At 38.9% G+C, this 22,274-nt stretch overlaps 2 protein-coding genes across 8 annotated transcripts in view; one reads left to right on the plus strand and one right to left on the minus strand.

Annotated features, from left to right (window-relative positions):
• The first annotated feature begins 816 nt into the window (after positions 1-816).
• Positions 817-14,043, plus strand: tmbim6 (transmembrane BAX inhibitor motif containing 6). Of its 3 annotated transcripts, XM_085260850.1 has the most exons (11): positions 817-1,114; positions 2,987-3,071; positions 3,355-3,463; positions 3,569-3,677; positions 7,712-7,832; positions 7,920-7,968; positions 8,115-8,212; positions 10,569-10,648; positions 10,744-10,844; positions 11,807-11,882; positions 13,048-14,043. In XM_085260850.1, the coding sequence occupies exons 3-11, from the start codon at positions 3,408-3,410 to the stop codon at positions 13,069-13,071; spliced, it is 714 nt and encodes a 237-aa protein (XP_085116976.1). In that variant the 5' UTR covers positions 817-1,114; positions 2,987-3,071; positions 3,355-3,407; the 3' UTR covers positions 13,072-14,043. The 3 variants fall into 3 exon arrangements, with proteins under 3 accessions (XP_085116976.1, XP_085116977.1, XP_085116975.1); XM_085260851.1 differs by lacking the exon at positions 2,987-3,071 and having other exon boundaries at positions 3,360-3,463; XM_085260849.1 differs by lacking the exon at positions 2,987-3,071 and having other exon boundaries at positions 819-1,114.
• A 2,670-nt stretch (positions 14,044-16,713) lies between these two features.
• Positions 16,714-22,274, minus strand: part of nckap5l (NCK-associated protein 5-like) — a 58,351-nt gene continuing 52,790 nt past the window's right edge. For all 5 annotated transcript variants that reach the window (XM_085260840.1, XM_085260839.1, XM_085260842.1 and 2 more), the window contains 3 exons: positions 21,359-21,640; positions 20,722-20,873; positions 16,714-17,952 (listed from right to left, as the gene is read on the minus strand). In XM_085260840.1, coding sequence (XP_085116966.1) covers positions 17,692-17,952; positions 20,722-20,873; positions 21,359-21,640 — 695 coding nt within the window. In that variant the 3' untranslated portion in view covers positions 16,714-17,691. The remainder of the gene's footprint in view (positions 17,953-20,721; positions 20,874-21,358; positions 21,641-22,274) is intronic.

Raw genomic sequence — 22,274 nt, forward strand, 5'->3', positions numbered from 1 at the left:
TTTGATTAAGTTTTTACATCTAATGAAAGAAAAATTACATGTTTGTACAGTATATAGTACTTTCATGACCAACTTTACTAAGGTGCTGTTTTTAGGGAAACATTTGGGAACCAAATTACTTTTTGTCTTTTTTTTAACTTCATTTCAGAGCAGAGAATAATTTGTTTACTCGTTTAGAGTTCTAAAAAACTACCATCGTACAATTCGTACTTAAAAAGAAATAACATAATAAAGATGATACAGGCTTTTGTGGACTATTTAATTTAGGATTTTTCTTAAATGGATAAAGCGAAAGAAAGAATTTAAAGCTTAATTGGGAACTAATTTACACGTCGAAACATTTCATTGACCAAAATTAATGTTTAGTGGAAGCTACCTCAAGTATTAAATTTAATAAATATTTAAGATGTAACCATAAAGAAACACATTTTTTGCACATTTTTCTTTTCTTTTGCAGAGCTTAACAACTAAGTAACTTATACAATACAAAGTGCTATATTTTTGTCATTATAAACTATTATTGCATAGGCTACTTTTGGCATAATGACTAAAACATAAGTGAAAATATTTCACATGTTGCATGCAGTTGCACCATTCGTCATGACTGATATCTCGGTCATATCATCGAACTTATATTTACACTCTTATATCCTCCTTATTTCGGTTTGATTAGAAACCGTTGAGACGGTTAAGTGGTTTCTTTACAGCGTTTATTTTGTGATCAAACAAACGTTGTTTTTACAGCACTAAAGACGCTTTGCTGATGATATCAGTTACATTTTGTGTCGGCCATTTTAGGTGCACCGGTGACATTCTTCGATGACAAACCAGGCAGTGCAGCATAATATAAATGTTATTCGAAAGTGAAGAGAAAATAACTTGTAACGTTTAATGTTTTTGAAAAAAAGAATTCATAATTACAAACAGCTAGTTGGCTCATTAAATCGCATTAGATAGCCGGTGATATGTCGTACTTTCGACCTCGCTGCGCGTGACTGGACTACAATCTTCTGGGCGTTTCCATGGTGACATCAGCAGGCTGACACGTACGGTTTTGTTTTAGAAAAAAACTTAACTGTAAAGCAGAGAAAAGGAAACAGCTCGTAACAGAGAGGTAAGTAATATGCAGGTACAAATGCAACCGTTTTGTGCTTATCGTTTTGTCGTGTTAACTGGGGCTGAAAATAACCGAAGAAAGAAGGGAGACGTCGAACTGTGTCGTTAGCTCGCCAGGCTTCTTGTTATTTGATGGGTACTGGCTAGCAGCGTTAGCTATTAATACATTCCCAGGCGTCTGCTTTTTGGCTGTCTGGTGCTCAGCTATCGTGTCGAATGGCTTATTCTCGTATTTCTGTAAGAATAAGTAGTTCAAGCAGTCACCATGCTTCCCGAATCGGAGGCATGGCGACTACTAAACAGGTTGTTAGCATGTTTGTGTGCTAGTTATGGCATAAAGCTTGACATTTAAAGCTAACCTGTTGTGTAACTTCATCAAAGTAGACTACGCACTTCTAATCTTCTGTGTGAATTTCCTTAATAATGAAAGTAAGAATCACATTATTTTCATAGCTTAGACTCCCAGTTGCTAAATTAAAGGTTTAGATTTGCTGGAAAATAAAGAGTATGGGGTTCGTAGAAAGGCCCTTGTCATTGTTCTAATGTTACTATTCATGTTATAGTGATAACGAAATCGCCCTATGTATGAAATTTTAGTGTGAGACGCTTGTATAGCTGTTGAAATTGCTGCAATGTAAAGGTACATACCTCACTCTGAGTTGCTCAGTCACTTTCATTAAAACTTTGAGTTGTTTCTCTACAACTTTAGACACCGACAACAGCTTCACGATACACAGCTCTTTTCAAAAAGCAAATTACTTTTGTGAAACTGAAATAATTATGCTTTTGCACCAGTGCATTACATGCAAGCAACCAGATATTAAGTTTTAAACTCAATAAGTTGGCAATATTTAAAAATGCTAATTTGTTGGTTCAAAAAGTTAGGGTAAGCTTAATTTAAGAATGTTGTGCTGTGCTATCTTATACTGATTGTGCATTGCTAAAGAGAGAGAAAACACACGAACTTAAGGGTATGAGAATGTAAACATAAAGCAATATTCTGAGGTGCTTTTTAATTTTAAAGGATCTTCACAAAACCTTAGTTTAGCAAATTAAACTTATAACTACTAAAACTACTAGAAGAAAATATAAATATGGATATCTGAAGTATTTTTTTTTTTAAGAAAAGTAAGAGAAATTGTACACAACACATATCTCTCACTTTGTTTTGAGACTGATCAGGTTTTTGTCATGTGTCCTATACACTGCACAGTTTGACAGATTTAACATTTTTAAATGTAATTTTACTTGATAGGTGTGATGCACTTTAACACAGTTCCTACACAGAGCATGAAACTGATGTGCTGCAGTTTAGCTATCTCAGCTTTTTTAGCATATCTGTGCCCCATACACCACAGTTACAGTTAGACTGATTGCACCATTCATGTAGGTTACTGCAAAATAACATTTACAGTAGCCTGTAAATGCAGTAAGAGTACATCAAGTGAAACTTGGGAAATGCATGACATAAGGAAAGGATGGATAAAATGCATTAAAATCTGAGACCAAAATGTACTTTATCCAATAAACTGATCATAATTATGAATAAAAAATGTAACACAGTATCACAACTGAAATAATAATGGATAAATACCCATGTGAGTCACATTATTTAGAAATATTAAAATTATGTAGTCATTTAAACAAGAGTGCACAATTGTTGGCATTCTTGTGCTTTTACGATGTAGTAGTAGTTTTGTGTATGAAGGCCCAAGAAGATTACATTCAAGTTTTTAATTAAAAGAAGAACAAAGTGTGGTATTCTGCGCATAAAAATACCTTTAAAACTGATCTTAGTACATGCATTCTTAATCTCCTCAAAAACAAAAGTGCACCTACACAATTGAGCTAAATCTCCCAATCCTTACAGGTTTCGGAATAACACATTGCATGCTGTGTTGCCTTGTTGTAGGCAGCGAGAAAAGTACTGGGGTGCTGTGTCTGAGTGTGAAGAAGTAAGTTGTGTTATAAAATTAGAAACTGAGTGTAAAGAGGAGAAGGGTTTGGCACACTTGGTGAATATTTTGGCTGCAAGTGTTAGTGGCATCAGTAATCACCGTTACTATTTAAACATTCAGAGAAAACTGCAAAGATATACCCAGTTTCTTTCCACTAATCATTAACAAATGGTTGCACTTGTACTACCTGCTCCAGGCTTACAGTCATCATGATAGAGGAGTTTTTACTCTTACTGTTTTAAGTGGAGCAGAAGTTTAATTTACGTTCATATCTGTTAAGAGAAGACAGCGTTTCATCAGAAGTCTCATCAGATCTCAGTCCCTGATTTCACCATGAACGTGTTTGACCGCAGCATCAACATTGATGCCCTCTTCAAGTTCTCCCAAATGTACGTAAACAATTTATGTGGTAATGAAACGGTCGTCATGGTCTGCTTTTTAACTTGCCCTTTCATCACTCATGCCTCGTTCATGTATTATCCCTCTTCCTGCAGATCTCATTCCACCCAGGTGCACTTGAAGAATGTGTACTCAAGCTTGGCAGTTTGTATGTTTGTGGCCGCTGCCGGCTCCTATGTCCATGTCGTCACACGCCTCTTTCAGGTAAGCATAACGAGATGCCGCTTGGCCTAGCTGTACATGTACCTGTAGATGGTCTCCTACAGGAAAGTTTGTTTTATCCTCCTATGCTAATATAATTAACATAAATTGTACCTATCTAGGATCTGAAACTATCAATCTCAGATATTCAGTATATCACTATGCAATATCTTTTACATGTCAGATTAATAAAAAATATATTTGGTTACAGCTAAATAGAAGGGTACTCTGTCTTTATGTAAAACAAAGGAAAAAAAGTAGTCCTAGTACTGACAGCACTTTTATTTTCTAAATATTTTATTTTATAAATGTTGCCTTATAAAGGTCTGCAGCACTTCATTATATGGATGCTGATCTCCACAGTGACCCTAAATCAAACACAGTCACACAGCTAAGGTGGGAAGTTAGTCCAACAAAGACCAGCTAAACTTTCATTACTGATATTTATTTATTTCATGTGATTATTATTATTATTATTATTATTATTATTATTATTGATGACAAGCTCAAAATTTGTTGCACAAATTTCTCTGGGGATGTTCTGCTGTTCTTCGGGCACATTTTAAGCTCTTTTTTTTGTCCTCTGTTTCTCTTTAAAACACCCCAAAGGTGTTTGCTACTGGATTTGAGTGAGGTAACATGTGTCCATTCTGCTACAGTCTACTTCCTCTGTTAGTTGTCTGCAGCCAGGCAGGCAAGTTGTCACCCAGTATTTTTGGTATTCCTAACAGGCATACCTGTAACCATCCATAAATCCAGACTTTTCCAATACTCCTCAGGCTTCTTTTTATATTCATTGCATTTTTTAAATTCTTGGATGTCATCTAAAGCAGCGGTCACCAACCTTTTTTTGCGCCATGGACCGGTTTATGTCCGACAACATTTTCACGGACCGGCCTTTAAGGTGTTGTGGATAAATACAGCAAAATAAAACCAGTATCGGTACAAAAAGATGGGTTGGGGACCGCTGATCTGAAGAGAATAACATTATGCAGTCACTTTCATGCTCTGTCATAGAAAGTGTTTTTCTCCCTCTGATAATCCTCCTGCCAAGCCTGAAGCACAAGGGTCAGATTGTGCAAGCACTCGGTCAGTGACATTGTGGTAGTAGGAAAGACTAGTGGCCTATTCTGTACTTTGTGATTACTGCTTCAGCTATGTTCTGACTGATTTCTAGTTGTTAACAGAACTTCATGTGTCCCCTTTTCCTCTTTTATGAAGAGCTTGCAATCAAGTTTCAATTCCTCAAAGTTCTTTCACATGTGGAGCTGTGATGCAGACAGCCCATGTGTCCAAACCTAGAAAGCTCTGGAACAACCTATTTCATAATCATATTTATTCATTAAGGCTGATTGAGCCCATGATTTTCAGTGAGTTGTGTTTCAATAATCAACATTTTCTAACTTGTGTGAAGTAATCATAGGTGTAGCCTATTTTGAAGCCTGTATTTCCAGTGTAGTGTGTCTCTCCCTTCACCCTGGATCATCGAGTGGTGTTGGATGACTTTGCGTGATGAGTCTTTCCTTCATCAAAAACAAGCGGCTCATGATAGGTACTGATGTTGGCGTAACAGAAAGTTACAAATATTTATGTTCTGGCATCAAACTGGTTTAAATGCAGTGAAGATGTTTCAATAGTCCATCAGAGAGGAAATTCAGTTCCCTCAACTGAGTAAGTAATTCTTTTTATAGAACTATAAAAGAAGTATTTGGAAGTATATAAATCTGTATTTTAGTTTTTGCATTACTGCTTGGTTCACAAACCTAAATCTGTCAAAACAATCATCAGTCAGTAAAAAAGAAAAATAGGCGTGGCAGTCTCATGAAAATGAGTAAGATCTCAGGTACGACTCAGGCCATGTTTGTCATTTATAACAGGCACGTCTTCACGTCTTGTACCCACGCTCACACAGGAAGCGGCTTCAAGCAGCCACAGGCAAAATAACCACTGACAATGCAAAGTAGCCAGGTCCCAGGTGAGGTGAGGAATTGAAGCCACTGCTATTAAGAGCACATGATTGCAGTGATTTCCCCCCCATTTCCATTCCCTTATTTTGTGAATTCGTGTTGCAAAACAAATTTCCACAAGGAAAGTAAATGTGACCAAAAGGCCTGCGTTTGCATTGTTTTTGGCAGACCTGAGGGAAAGTTATGGAAATCCAGCCTGCTCAGATACTATGGAGCCCAAAAAGCCAGCTGATTGGGTGGTTTGAGCAGGAAAGAGGAGGCACAGTTCAACACAAAGAGGATGTTTGGGGGGGGGGGGACATCAGACATAAAGTAAATAAGTGGGCCAATTTAAAAAGACAAACAGTGGCTGCAGTGGACAGTTTTCATTGTTTAAACACTTGGTTTCACTTCGCGAAAAAGTTCTTTCGCTATTATGTCTTCTGTCCACAGCATGACCAAGAATAGCCCACATTACTGGTTGTTCCACATATTTTTATGCCCTCCAAGTCACAGTACACAACTACAATATGTACAACTAACATACCAGACATGTTGAGCATGACATCTTTGTTTTTGATTATTCATTTAACTTTACAAGTAACTTCCCAAGTTTTGATGCAGTTTCAACCAGTCTGTCATTTAACTGATTATTGCACAGAGATGTACTCACTTGTGTTGTGTAGTGTTTTTACTGGACAGAATAACACCAAATACTGACAGCTTTTCTTCAGCAAGTCTGCTGCTGAGGTGGCTTGTTTGAGATGTAGTTTTCTACTAATACGATTTTGTTCTGCTCTTTCTTTGTTTTGATTTGGTTTGTTTTTTGTTTTTTTTCCATTACATTTGAAATTCAGGTAGTTTCCAGAGTAAGTTTGACAGTTTCGGTTTTGTTTTTAATGTTCGAAAAGTTTTACTTTCGATTGTGTTTGTCAAGGGGAAGATTTTATAGCTTCAGAATGAATAAAACAGGACAAACAGATCACATTTTAAAAGTCTCAATAGGTAGACAAGGCTTCTCAAAGTGACAAATACTAAGACTAAAGAAATTTCCTTTATATTTGTTTTATTAAGTCAGTAAGAACATAATAGTCTTTGTTTGTTTTTTATCAGGTTTTTATTCCAGTTCAGTTACCTAAAATACTTCTTAAAGCTTGATTTAACTATAATAACCTTGATCCTGACCTTATTCTCACGGTAGCAGATTATGGTTGTTTACACCATCATGTGCTGCTGTAGATGATGGTGTAAACAACAGGTGGTATTTACTGTCTAACAGATTTTTTTTCTCCCCTTAAGGTTTAAATACTGTGAGAAACCTTGGTTGTATTTGTTTTTTGTTGTTGTGGGGTTTTTTGTTTTTTTTTCCTCTTTGTGAAGTATAGAAGGTCATCGATGGTCATTTACAGTGAGCATTATCACCACTAAGCCACTCAGCACATACTTTGAAGCTTAGTCACCTCTATCCCATGTTTGATGTGATAACAACAACAGCTTTTAGAAGAAAATGGGGGGGGGAGTCTCACCATTCATCAGCCATCTTAGATTAAGTCTGAGCAGGGCTTTTAAGCCACTATTTAAGTTAATTGGGACAGCCGATTTTAAAAGTTATTACTGGGAGTCAAAAGTCAAATCTAAATTAAAAGAGGTAAGTGTCTCTGTAGTTATTTGGTAGCAAGACTTGGACGTAAAGACTGAAAGACGTAGGTGACAAATTGGAAGGAGCACAGACATTTAAAACCACTGGCAATAAAGAAGTCCAGACGCTTTTCTTTGCAAGCTCCTTTGACTACGATGACCTGGATGACTGAGAACCTTCACAGACACTGGCAATAACCATGAAAGAAAATCATGCACACATGAAGAGACACCATAGAGCAAATGGCCATAACAGAAGCATTTATTGCGCATCACAACTCTGCAGGTGCATTTCAGATAATGCTCGTACAATGGGTCAAAATACATGTCTGTAATTTGAATCTGAATTTTTATATAAGTAGTTTATTAACACCTTGTAGCTTTTTTTAAAATAATGTATTGTCTTGGCCACAGTACTGGTACCTGTGTTTACCCTGTACCCCTGTTTTTTAGGGTGGTGTGCTGTCTGTGCTTGGATCCCTGGGGTTGATGTTCTGGCTTGCCATGACCCCCCACAACCCTGAGACAGAGAAGAAGAGACTGGCTATCCTCGCAGGATTTGCCTTCCTCACAGGTAAGTTCACAATGTGTTACTGTTTGTGTGCTCAGAGGTGAATGGTCTGTAATTATGCAAAAGCCTAACACAGTGTTTACTCACCAGGTGTTGGCCTTGGACCCACACTGGACTTTGTCATCTCTGTCAATCCGAGGTAAGTGACAGATTAAACTTTGTCTGCTAACAGCTCAGTGAGTGAAAGTTAGTCACATAAATCTGAACCTCTTTATGCAGCTCTAAGCAAACCAAAGAGTCAATAAAGAACATATTATTTATTTGTCCTGGTATTCTTCTCCTCAGTATCATTGTGACTGCCTTCATGGGAACCTCTGTGATTTTCATCTGCTTCACTCTCAGCGCCCTCTACGCCAAACGCAGGACCTACCTGTTCCTTGGAGGTAATTGTGCTATCTGCCACCCATAACTAAGACAGTTTACATCAGTTTTTGTCCATAAGACAGATTATAATTATTGTAAACTCAGGGTTCACGCTGTAGTTTGTGGATCCAAAAACAGATTAAAAAAAAGACCCCTCTGTATGTTTCATTTAGTCACAAATTAATTCACAAGTTTAAGTATTCGAGTTAAAAACAGCCCAGTGAAAGATTTTTGTTTTTTAATATTCACAAATATACTTGAGAAATAATAAAAAAAGCAAAACCAAAGCACAAAAAATACAACTATCATTTTAGGTGGTTTTATTTAATTTTTTTTATATTTAGTCATCTGATATTAGAAAGTTTAAACAAATACTAGATGATATAAAATCCACAAACTCTATACCTGGTAGCTACTGAATGAGTTCAGGCAGAAACGGTGCTTATATATTCCTGGCATACCTTCTTCTCATTACTGCTAAATACCCTCTAAAAATTGTATTTATTTATCTATTTATTTATTTTTAAATCAGCCAATTAAATACAAATGAAACCCCTCAAATGATATTCGCTGCCCTGATCTGGAAAAACCTTTGTACAAGATCTCCAGTTTACTCTCCCCCCCCCCATCCTCCACCCCCCTAAGAACACCATTTGCATTATTTTAAAATACACCAAATTGTTAAAGTGACAAAACTGACGGACTGAGCAGTCAGGGAAATAAAAGCAATCAACCCAGCCTAAATCTATTACAGTTTTAGGCTATGTCTACACTAGCCCAGATAAATTTGAAAACGTTGTATACGTCTGAAAACGCTCCGCGTCCACACTATTGTTTTAATTTGTTTTCACAGAGTTGTTCATCCACATTGAAACGGCCAAAAATGCTTACGTTAGAGTACTGCGCAAGTACTGCCCTATTTCTGTCTGCCGTTTATTTACTTTCCGGCTCTTTGAAACATCGTGGCAAAATGTTAAGGAAAAGCACCGAGTTTTTAAAATGGACTAACAATGAGGTGTTGTTGCTGCGAGTAACACAAAGGTGCAAAGTTGCAAAAGCGAGTGAGAATTAAAGAATTTGAAGAAAAGCTATGTGGAGCATGTGCAAACTGATATTAATCTTTAATGCGGCTGTCACAATTGAGAGCAAACAAAACAACTGCTGTGTAATGCCCTCCGCTATCTTAGTTTAATTGGTCACATGACTGCATCACATGACTAAAATGTGTCATCGTTTTCGAAAAGGCTCCGGGTTTGCTGTCAACACTGTGACGTGAAAACGGCGTTTTCAAAACGCTCCGTTTTCCTTGACCCAAAACACCGTCTCAGTGTGGACGGGAGGCCAAAACGGAGAGAAAAAGATGTGTTTTCAAGCTAAAACGTATTAGTGTGGACATGGCTTTAATCTCAGTTCAGTTTTGGCAGCAGTGAACTTTCCCTAAGAGCACAAATTCACTCACTCGTCAGTGCAGCTGAAACCAAAGTGAGTAAAAGTGCAATAAGAAAGTCTGTCTGGAGCTGATAAAACTTACAGGTTCACTTACAGCATAGGTGTCAAACTCTGGCCCGCGGGCCAAATTTGGCCCGCAGCCTAAGTACATTTGGCCCGCGAAGCCATACCAAATTACTATTAGAGCTGGCCTACTGGTATTATACAGTTAATATATATTGTTTAGTATTAAGCTTTGCTTGTTCCATATTCAGTTTTTCAGCAAAACTTGTTTGAGTCCATAAGAAAAGATTCATTCTTATATCTAGAGGAAGATTTTTTTTTTTCAATAAATATTAGCGTTAGCCCGCGACTTTGTTCCAGTTTTGAATTTTGGCCCACTGTGTATTTGAGTTTGACACCCCTGACTTACAGAAATCTTGTAGGTGTGTTTGTCTCTAGATTTCTCACCTGGGCCAGTTTCAGCTTTCCATTCTTTTCAAACTGTTGGAGCGTTTACCTCTATAATCCAGAAATCTCTGAGCTCCAGTACATCTGTATTGTTAGCAGTAAAAACTAACATGATTGTACAACAGTGACAACAGTGAGCATAAGCTAGGTTTTAGACAGGCTTTACACCCAAAACACCCTAATCTGGGCTTAAAACTCTACCAGATGAGGCAGTCGCCCCCTCGCCTGATTTTTGTTTTTGTTCAATTTGCTTTTTCTTTTAAATTATATCTGAAGCTCAACAGAATCGTAAAAGGGTCCGTATAAGTTTAGGAACTGTGTGATGTTTAAGTTACTTAATCATATTAAATAACCAAATAAATAAATTAATAATAAATACAATTTTTCAAAATTTTCTTATATATTCATAAACCCCTGACATTAGCGGTAGCATTATCCAGGAAAAGTGATGCCCAGCTAACCACTTTGTCTCCTCAGGCACACTCATGTCCGGCCTTTCCCTCCTGTTCCTGATGTCTCTGATGAACATGTTCTTTGGATCTATGGTTCTGTTTAAGGTAAGTGAACCAAACAGGGCCATCCACCCTCTGCTAGAAGTTTGATCAGCTGTAAGTGAAAATGTGCCGTTTAACATCGTCATCTTCTCTGACAGGCACACATGTACCTGGGGCTGCTCATCATGTGCGGCTTTGTCCTGTTTGACACTCAGCTCATCATCGAGAAAGCAGAAAACGGGGACAAGGACTACGTCTGGTGAGGAAATGTGCTCACTGCTAGCAAAGTTCCCATGAGCCCTTTATCTGCTGGCCTACATTTCCCTATAACCAAATGCTGTGCAAATGCATCATCCCACAGTGAGCCATACAACTGAGCATCAGTTCTCAAAAAAAGTAATTTGATGCACCACATTGTATTATCAGACGAGCTGGCAGCTCGTTCTACTTGATGATGTTCTTCAGTCGGTCTGACTGTATCTCAACTGACTGATTTCTGTAGCAGAGAGGGAGATTCTCAGTTAGTAGACAACAGTATATTTGACGATGACCCCGAGGCCACGACCAGTTCTGATAAAAGACAGCATAACTCTTATTTGGGTAACTGGTGTGTTGAACAGTCTGTTATATTTAGTGACAAGAGTTGTGCCTGTGGCGGCTGATTAACTGTGACCACAGCCCTCTCTGAGAGGGTGGAGTTTGTTTTTTGGCTGTGCTGACGGAGCTGTTTTGAAGAAACGTCATTTGAGGTACTCCATCTTCAGGACTTTAAGCTGGGCAGTTGGATTGTTGATGGATCAGATGTGTAATGTGAAGAGCTGAGCCGGAAGGCAAAGCTTTGGCTTTATTGATCCATCTTGGTAAATCACCTGGCTCACATTTAGACCAGTTCGACTCATTGCAAAGACTTTGGGTGTAATCATGCTGCTGAAAATGCTGCTTTGTGTTCGCTTTGCATTCACTTTCCAAAAGATTGATGGAGTTTCCTCAGCTTGATAATGGCGATAATGTCCCCCCCAACTGTTTTCCTGCAGTTCATCAGAGCGATTTCTTTTCCAACCAAGAAACCGCCATATCATGTTATGAGGCCACAATCGATCTACTCAGTGCTGAAGATTGATTGATCGGTCTGGGCCTAGAAAAGCTGCATACTGTATGAAAACGCCCAATATGTTTTTACAGTTCAAAAACCACCTCTGAATATCTGTTTTTATTTTTCAGGCACTGTGTGGACTTGTTTCTTGATTTCATCACCATCTTCAGGAAACTGATGGTCATCCTTGCCATGAACGATAAGGTACTGATATTATATGACTGCAAAATACTGTCTTTGAACATTTCCAGGAATGTCTAGTGATGGCTTGTTGTAATAACAAAAGTTGTTTGTGTACATTTTAACAGTTAAAAATACGTAAGGGAGTTTCCCTGACGGTCTAGTCTATTACTCTAAAGCTATAAAGAACTACAAAAGCACTTTAGTTGTTTTGGCTCAGTCCCAAATATACCATCTTGCTGCTGTACAAAGTCATTAGAGCAACAAATGTGTAGTCTTCACTGATGTAAATGGTCTCCATCTTGACTAAAATCATCACTGCTCAGCTGGTTTCACAAACTTATTTGTAAGACCATTTTTGTGAGCTGTTACTACAAAACTTAAACATAAACTGACTTCAAGCTGAAATCCAGTGAAGTATAAAAAGGCTTATTGTTTTTTGGCCTTTTCATGCTTAACAGTAACAGAAATATAAAATATGTTTCATATTTATTTTAAAAAAAATGCTGATGTTCTAAAAGCCAGTTCACTAAAGTCACACAAAGAGCACATTTTCTTATTTGGCCCTCATGAATTTGAGCTATGCAAATATTTGTGGTTTCATTTGCTGAGGTTTTGAGATATCTGAGAAAGCACCACAGTACAATGACAGGAAATTTTATTAGTGGTCCACAAAAACAGTGAAAACTGAAACTTAGCATTGTGGATTTTCACAAACAGGGTCACAGAGATCTAAACATTCGTAGTGTTAACGTCTTAATTTCAGGAAAAGTTTGTTTTAAAGCTTTTTTTTTTTTTTTTTTAGTATTCTTAATTTTAACTTCAGACAGAAGGTACTTGGTACTTTTAATTTTAGTTAACTACACCTTGGACAGTTTTCATTTCACTTTATACTCCAGACACCTGTCTAATAAACTCGCATGCACTCATGAAGAAAATCATGTAATGAAGAAATAAATGCCATACTTGTAGCTGTAACTGTAATTTAAAACTGGGACGTCTGATTGTATCTGAGTGATGACGATACTCGGAGACGGGTAACTAAAAATATTCGGGATCTTCCGTGTGATCAGCGCGGCTCAATATCCTGAGGCTGAAGTGAGACACTCTGTTTCATAATACATAACTACAGCACTCACAACAGCAGCTCGATCAAACTAACTGTCCGTGTTTGTGTTTTTGTTTTCAGGACAAGAAGAAGGAGAAGAAGTAAAGAGTCTTTGAGTAGCAGGAAAAAAAAACAATCAGAAAAGGCACAATTTGCAACGCACTTGGTGCTTTTCACTTTGTCTTCATTTTGAAATTTAACTCCTATGTGGTCTTACATTGTTGAAAATTCTTTGATTTATCATATACTTTTTTTCTAAACTTACAAGGGTTGAATGTAAGTTTATGGTATGGTATGCTCGTCCCATCCTGGCTGTGAATGAATACTTTAACGCTGCAGTGATAACGCTTGGCCTGTAGAGGGGAGCGTTGCCCTATGATTGCTCCCAGAAGCTGAGCGGCACCTAATGAGGATTTTTTCATATTTACTTGTTCTTTAGTGCCATAAATTAACATGATAGGCTCCTTTTTATAGTGGGTCACGTGAGCTTCTGAAACTGATAATTGTAATATTTTATGTAATTTCATTATTTATAGTTTTCCTTGGATCTCTTAAGTGAAATGTTGCCACATATGGTCCCATGGTTTTTGACAGCAGCTCCTCCTTTTCAGAAATTTTCCTCTGATTTGTTTTGCTCCCACGTTTTTTGGTTTTGGGTAAGAGTGAAGAGTGCTAACACTGATTAAAACCCCAGAAGCCTGTCAGACTTGTTATGATCTACACTGAACTCATTCAGAGGGACTCTCAGCTACTTGCTGGTTTGGATTTTGGATTTTGGCCTCATTGAGGAGGAAGAATTGCTGCCATCTGTCCTTTTCTCTTTCATTTTGTTCCTTCAACTTGGATTGACGGGCGAATGATTCAGACCGCTCCCCTTGTAAATCTGTTGTCTAGACAATAGTTTGCCAGATGATGATGTTAACCTGAAAATTTGGCATCTGTATAATTCCTTTTTTTCCTCTTTTTGCCTTTTTTTTTTTTTCTTTTCAAAGTGTATACTGTGAAAATTTTATTTTGTTGATGTAAAACTGAAACTAATAATTTGATACATTTGCTCAAATAAATGTGTTGAACGTACTGAGACAAAGTGATTGTGTCTTTATTACAGGCCTCTGTGGTTGTACTCTAATCTATGTAATCTGTACCTGATGTGTTATAGATGTGGGGGCATCTGTGGCTCAGGAGGTAGAGCAGGCCGTCTACTCAGATCCCTGTGTCAAAATATTCTTGGGCAAAATACTGAACCTCGAGTTAGCCCTGATGCATCCACCAGAGTGTGTGTGTTTATGGGAATGCTGGGGAAGCACTGAAGCATAGAAAACAGCAGTTTAGCTTTTAGAAAATGTAAGATTTGGCTTTGAAAATTGTTATTCCAAAGCTTTGAATCCCCCCCTCCCAAAAGGACTTTTCTACTCAGAAAAAACACTTTATACAGCCTACCTCTTTCTATCTACCATCCACACTCTGGTGGGCACACCAGAGGGGAACTTGGGGTTAGTTTTTTGTTCAAGGGTGTTTGGCACACAGACAGGAATCAAACCACCAACCTTCCAATCAGTAGGTGACCTGCTCTACCATCTGCACTACAGCCAATCTGTGAAGCAGAAAGGTTTTGGTGCCCTGAATCTCTCAGTAATAGCACAAGAAACAGCTTTTCGTCACTCATAATAAAACTGTAGCTTTTGTATCTTGCATGATGTGGTACTGATTATTAATTTTTTTATCGTGTTATGCATTTGCAAATGTGCATATGAGAATAATGATAATGGAGGGCTCGCTTACAGCAGAACAAATGTACTGACAGGTGCACATAAACTGAACCTCAGTTTCCTGCACAGTCTGGATATTTTAAAATTGATTTAACGTGGTTTATGAATTTTAGAGGTTGTTTTTTTGTTTGTTTTTAAAGGCCTCTTCTTGATGTAGCTCAAATTCTTCAGCTAAATAAAAAGTGTCAACTCCCCAGAGGTTTTATTACAATAACAATTCTCTCTTTTTAAACGCTCAGTAGTTTTGAAGCTCAAATGTTTTTATAATTAATGCTTCAAATATTCAAATATATGTAATTTTTCAAATAAAAAAAGCTAATTCTAATTTTTTATTTGCATAAAATATTCAGAAATAAATTATTGCCTTGATGGGAACTATAACATTTGTCCTCAAGCCTGTAAGATGTTAGAGAGATGTTAGGCCCTTTATTCTCAGTAAGATTATCGCTCACCCTAAGGGGACAGTTTAATTTAAAGAATGTAATTTACATATTTTTCCTCTGCCTTGTAGTGCTGTTTAGCTGTTTATCCATCTAGATTGCTTTGGTGTGACTTACCCAGTTTTTGAGATGTCTGCCTTTTCTTGAGTATAATTTAAATCAATAGTGTTTTCTTTTTGGGGTTCACAGTGTTAAAAAATACATTTGAAAGTCAGCAAAAATGTCCAAAATTATTACCCACTTACTGAAAGAAATCTACAAACATTGTTGTGAGTCATGTCATGGAAGAATTTTAGTGTTAGCTGTATGGCTCACTAACATGGGAGGATGTACACAATAGAAAAGATTCATGGAAGAAACCCGTCGCTTTATCCGTGAGACATAAACATAGTCAAAACATGCTCGTGACAGTCACATGGCTGCAAGCAAGATGTACTGTTTTTGTATCATTGTTGAGTTCTTGGTCAGTGTTGCAGTTACTTCATGAATGTAATCCCTGTGAGCAAAAGGGTCAGGCTTCAGGTTGCTGCAAACACTCTGCTGAGACAGTTTTTTGTACTTTTGGCTCTGTATGATGTCAGTGAGAGTGGGAATTCCTAGTAAGACCATCTGAGGCCCAGAAAGCCCACCGACCTGCTGTCAAATACGTCTTCATTGGTCTGATTTTGAAGCCTTAAAACGAATGTTCTCGCCGTTACAGTCTTTGTGTTTGGAAACTGGATGCGCTGAATAAGAGGTTGATGTGACTAACTCAAAGGTGAACAATTTGTCAATCACAAGTCGTTGATTCAGTTCTTTGTCCTGTTGTATGACTGCATTTGGGCCACGGTTTATTTGTCAGACAGAGAAGAGCACGGCTGACTCGATGACCGCGAGGTGCTGTCCTGTGTCTGCAAAACAGGCCAAAATCATCACCCTCCTACCACCGTGCAACAGTTAGTATGAGCCGCTTGTGCTACTGTGCTGTGTATGACTCGGTGCATCTCCACCAAACATCTCCACTCCAAAGTATTGCGGTTTACTCAAATGCAGCTTTTCAAAGCTAAAGCGTGCTGCCATGCTCTTTTTAGGCATGGCAGCAAACAAGCTGCACTTGTTCAGTCTTTTTCTAATTGTCTTGTCATAAACTTTAAAATGAACACGTTAATTGTGGCCTGTAGAGTCTGAGAAGCAGCTCTTCAGTTTTTTGCAGTTTTGTCTAAATATGGCACTTGGAGAGCGTTTGCTGTGACGTCCACTTCTGGCACGATTGTGGCAACATGTCAACACAAACCTGAATGCTACAGATGAGAAAAACTGCTTGAACTTCTGCTTTCATAGAAGTGCTCACACTCACTGATGATCAGTGAATTTGATTAGCAGAACCTGGCTGGTTACCCTCTATAGAAACAGTAAGGGGGTAATTCGTTTTTCACAGGACTCCACCGAGTTCTATAAAACCTCTTTTTCACAACTGTGCAAATAACACTGCAGATCCAAGTCTGTAAGCTACTACAACCTCATATAGTTACTAAAAAAAAAAAAAGACTCAGACAAAACTAAATCAAAACATTTTAATTAGAAAGTTGAAAAACGGCAGTAGGTACATAGGACCTCTATTTTTGCTAGGGAACAAACGGCAATAGAGATGATGCAACACAAAATATGAAGATAACCTACTAAGCGAGGAAACTGCAGTTTTCACAGAAAGATTACAAAAAAAAGATGACTGCAAATGATGAACATTTAAAATAAATAAATAATAGAAATACATATTCATTGAATAGTGTAGCCATTTCTCTTATCTATGTTATTATTGCTGGTATATATTACCTTTAAATGTATTATGATTTCAAAACAAACATACTCTGACAACCTTCCTTGGCCGCAAAACAATATCAACATGATCAATAAAATCGTTTATACATTTAAAATCGTGATGCATGAGTTTCGCAATTAAGAGTCACAGACATGAACATTCTTTTTTTTTTTAAAGGCGCTCCATGTTTTTTGTGGGGTTTTTTCTATTTTTTTAATACATTATGCGGTGAAATGATGCCAAGAATAGAATGGATGTATTGATACAGTACAGTACGCCATCTGTTGAACCCCTCGCCAATTTTTTCTGACGTACGGGACGAAGCTCCATCTACGATGAGAGAAACGAAAGAGAGGTCACCGAACGACAACTGGGAGTGACAACTTTTTGTGCTGCTCATTAGCTTGGCCATGCGTTTTGTTGTCCTGTACACATGATTTAAAGAGAAGTGTCCACAGTCGAGTCTGATCGTGAAAAAGTGAACAACCTATACGATTTGGGTGGCTTTTGGCTTCACGTTTATTGGAAATCCTGAGGAGATCAATCCATCTTTCCAGTTACAACAGCTGATGAGACGTCACCAGTTTTTTCTTCGCGGATGTCGACGGGGAGCAGTCTTCTTTTCCTCAGCAGCATCTCAGCGCAGCCATCGACCAGGAGACGCGTCCTCCCCGTCGTCGTCGTCCTCCTCCCTCTCCTCCTCCCGTCCTTGGCTGCTTCATCCTTGGCTGCCGCAGGATGACAGACTGTCGTACAGAGAATCGCTCAGAGACTCTGGAGTCTCCAGGACCTGAGGGCGACTTGGGGATAGGGCTTCCTCTGGCCGCTCCCTGAGCAGCTCCAGCCCGGCCTCCCGGCTCATCTCGGGGACGCTGGGTGTGCGCGTCTTTCCCCGGCGGCTCATGCCCGATTGGGCGGGGACGGGCAGGCTGCCTGGATCAACCACCCGGCTGGAGGAGGGGCCGCTGGCCTTCGTGCTCTGAAAGGAAGCAGAAGGATGGGAAACATTTAAGGTCATGTGCTGTCGTCTTATGTAACGCCTTCAGGTGACACTAAAAAAGTGGGTTACAGGATTCATCCAACTGTAAATTTTTAATATTCAGCTGATGAATAATTTGTACAGGGAGAATGTGGCTCTGTGTTTTTTTACATTATGTAAGATGTAAGTGCAGATTTAAAAATGTATCCCTTCTTTTACTGCCTGTAAAGGATTTCAGCCTGTAAGTGACCCAGATAAGTCCTTTTCTCATGCTCTTGCTAAGCACTTTTCATTAAGTACAGAATAATATTCTCATTAAACACTCGTTAACGAAAGCATAATAACCTTCAAAGCTTCTCTGGTTGTTCTTCCTAAGGACTAGTCTCTAGTCTCTGCATTCTTATTCTTCAGTTTCTTAGTCAAAGCTGGGACTGGTAGTTTGAGTTTCACTGCAGATGAAAAATTGATCTTCTTTGAGTTGTCTTGATCAGCGGAGGATAAGAGCTTGTGTCCACAGGAAGTGTTTTTTGCACAATTTTCTATAAAAAGCTCAGCGTCAGTGACACATGGAGTCCTCAGCTTTTATCTTTCCCCAGTTTACGCCGTCAGTGAAATAGTTTTGGAACGGTGCTACACTTGTTAACGTCACTTCTCTTTCACCTGCTGATCGAAATCAAGGCAGGCTGGGACTTGAAACACCGTCAACTAAGGCTGTCACTATATTCAGGTTGTCATGTTACAAGTATGCACTTGACAATACAGTAAACATTCCAATGGCAGGACAATTACAGTTAACAGCAACAGCATTTCTATAAAATGCAAACAGAAATCAGTTTCCCACAACGCCCTCCCCCAAAAAACAACCCTCAGTATATTAGACTGTTAGTCATACAGGCGCAGTTAAACAGTCATTACTTTGCTGAGTTGTTGTCTCCTCTTGTTGCTCCTCACCTTTTGTGTGCGTTCCAAACATTTGGGTAAACAGTAGCTCCTCTGTGGAACTGTGCTACTATGCCCTGCACCTTGACTCACAGGAGCCTATTCAGGTTTGTGGATGGTCTGATTGAGTCACTGCAGTTTAGTGCAGTCATGTAGGCTTAGAGACCAGTTATTAGGGGGGGGATGTGTGTGGTGAGTAGTTGTGGAGAATAGCAACTATGGTAGCAGAATCAACTCATAGTATCAATAATAATGCTTAATAATATCAATATAAAAATATCAGTATATCAATGTAACCTTGTCAGGTCAGTTACCTCTGAGAAACTTCTGGTCTCTAGGAAAAAAATACTATTCCCCCACTGGTTGACAAGGGGTTACTGGCTGTCATGTATTGTGTCAAAAACCTCATTATGATTGCTTTTGTTGCTAGCAGATTCCCACAGTCATTGTAGTGTGTATAGAAGATGCCAACTTGTCTGCAAACACTTGTAATTTCTCACTAAGTGGTTGTGAGACTGTGTGACACAAACCAGAAACTCAGTCAAAGCAAAAGCGGCGTCTTTGGTTTAATCGGTAAGGTACAGCTTTTAATTTGAAGGCGAACAGTCTCCCTTTCTTGTTTGCGTTGCAGTAATTAGTTAGATACGATTTGCAGACAAGTCGATGTCTTTCATGAGGATGGGTAACTGCAGCAATCTGCTAGCAACCAAAGCAATCACAAGGTTTTTGTGCAACACTTCTTTGTGACGTTTTTCCCTAGAAAGGGCCTGTAACTGGGGCCTTGTCCGGGATGATAGTAAAGTAATAAAGTTATATGGATAAAATAAAGCTCATAATGATGTTTACTGACAGGAAATAAAATAACAAAAAACTGCTAATGTTATATCACATTATTACTGATAATGTGAAATTTTTTTTGCTACAATAATTATAAATTGAAATTAGTGAAATAAATTAATTTCCAAAGCACTTCCAGGCCCAATAGTCAGTCGTGGTAGAGGATCGTGGTCGTTACTGACCAGCCAGTTATTTATGATCTACGAACAAAAGCATTTTCTTCATGTGTTGCTTGAATTGAATGTTGCTTCTAACCCTGCAGAGGTGTTCCAAACACCGGAACTGATAAAACTGACAAAAGATTGAAATTTCTTCACCACAGTAAAAACAGGAAACGATTTCAAACTCCTGACACGTGCACAGCTGCTCTCAAGCACTGCAGGTAGAAGCGAGAAAAAAAAGCGTTGATTAATTTGATGGCAGAAGAGATTTCTGCGTCGCAAACCAACCAACAGTATAACCTCTTGATTGATCAGCCAAACAGCAGAAGTGCCGTGCCTAACCTTTCCCGTAAAGTGAAACGTCGTTGTGTTTTCTCCTTTGTTGTTGTCGTCTATGCCCCTCAGGGCCACCGTAGTTCTGTAACCTAGCAACAACAAGTGCTCTGAAAATGAGGTCATGGATGCTTCCACTGCAAAAAATAAATAAAAAAATGTTGCTGTGGACTCAGAACCAGAGTCTTGTGCAGATGTTATGTGCGCACCAAAACAGAAAAATTAGCTCATCGGTCAGGAGTTTTTCTGACTCAGGAAGGGCTTTTCGTTGGTTTCTGTGGATGCTGTTAAACATACAGTAAAGGCGGTGATTCCACATGACCTTAGCTATCAGAAATCTTTGCATTCTTCAGTTATTTCTCACCATTAGTTAATGAAATACGTCCATTATGCCTGAGTACATCAGCAGCTCTTTCTGTGCTACAAAACAGTCCTCACAACTTCGTTTGAAGACGATAAAAGGTGCATTTGAATAACAGTAAAACCACAGTATGCCTACCCCTCTGAATGGTGATCCAAAGGATACCGCCTCCTCCTCTTCCTCCTCCACTGCCAGGTACACCTCCGCAGGTCCTGCTGGAGTCTTCAGGTTGGGGAAAGTCCAAGTCTTGGAGCGAGGCGAAAACATGTTCCCTCCATGTGCCTCTTTGTCTGCAGATGGAACAAATAAAGATGAGTTTGTGTTTCTTGTGCCGAGGATTTTCTCCCGTGGGTTATTACTGAAGTGAATTTAAGAGCACAAGTACTTGTCGAAATTCCCAACATGAGGAAGGTTAAAACTGTTTAAGTGTTAGGCTAAAATGGTTACTACAAAAGGGAATAAATGTGTTTTGTAACCATGCTACTGGAGCTTCATGGCTTTGCAGAGAAAAGGTTTGACCCAAAATGAACCAGCTAAACATTTAAGAGGGATATTGGTGGTTTCTGGAGGATAAAAGTTCTTTAATACTGTTTCCTTTATAATTCTATATTTCTTAGTGTCCTCTTTATGCTTTTATTTACACTCATACCATCCTAAAACACATGAACGTAGGGCTGGGAATCGGCGTAACAGATCCCATTTAAGTAACACTGTCCAACAACCTGACCTCTTCCATCTGTTATTGTTATGTCTAAGTGGGGCGGAGTGTTGACACCTTCGCGGATGACGCCGGCTGAGCCTCTTCCCTCCAACACGGACCCGTACTGAATGGTGGGAATCAGCTGCTTGTGTGGAGCGTAGCAGTCCTCCTGTGATGTCAGCTCTCTGTCCAGGGTGCGAGCTCGCCGTCCGGCTCTCCCTGGGGAGCCACCGCCGGAGTGGTGCTCGGCTCCGCCCTTCGTCTTAGACAGGCCCCGTGCAGCTACACCGCTACTGCAGTCGGGCAGAGGGAACGTACCGATGCCGCTGTCCAGGGTGTAGGTGGAAGCACCGGAGCCTGCGGAGGAAAAACACGGGGGAGGGAGATTCAGCAAATGTGAATTAATGAACTGCTTGCATAATTTAAGAATTTAGAAGAAAAAAAAAAAAAAGAAAAAACTTCACAAAGCAAATGTGTAAATTGGTGGCGTCCTCATTTATTTGATCTTTTACTGCAGCCTCAGAATGAGTTCCCCTCGGGGGTGTGCCCTGTTTGTTCACCTTTGATATGCTAACAAAGGTGTGAGGCAGCTTATTTCCCCTCAGTGTTTCAGTCACGCCCTCATGGAGCATCGCTGATTCTCAGTGCCTGAATGTGTGATCATTTACACAAATAATACCGCAAAAATACTGAAAGTCCTTAAGGAAAAGTGTGTAATTATTATCTACAAAAAACATGCTTAAATTATAAAAAATAAAAGTACTCAGTGAAAAGTACAGATATTAAATGATTGGGGATTAATACATTATCTACTGTGGTTTAGAGAGAGATACCTATTTCACAGAGGTATTGAAGTTGATCGTAAAATGATATGTCTAATCGCCATATTTCTTTTTTTTAATACTCAAGTTTTCAATGCAATCATCAGCTGCCCTATCCTGTCCTCAGAGAAGGAGAAAGCAACAAACACAATCCATTTACTGTGAATGTG

Source organism: Mchenga conophoros, linkage group LG20, assembly GCF_057382185.1.
Source record: "Mchenga conophoros isolate Kocher_MC1m ecotype Shallow Benthic linkage group LG20, M_conophoros_male_GT1.1, whole genome shotgun sequence".
NCBI lineage: Eukaryota > Metazoa > Chordata > Actinopteri > Cichliformes > Cichlidae > Mchenga > Mchenga conophoros.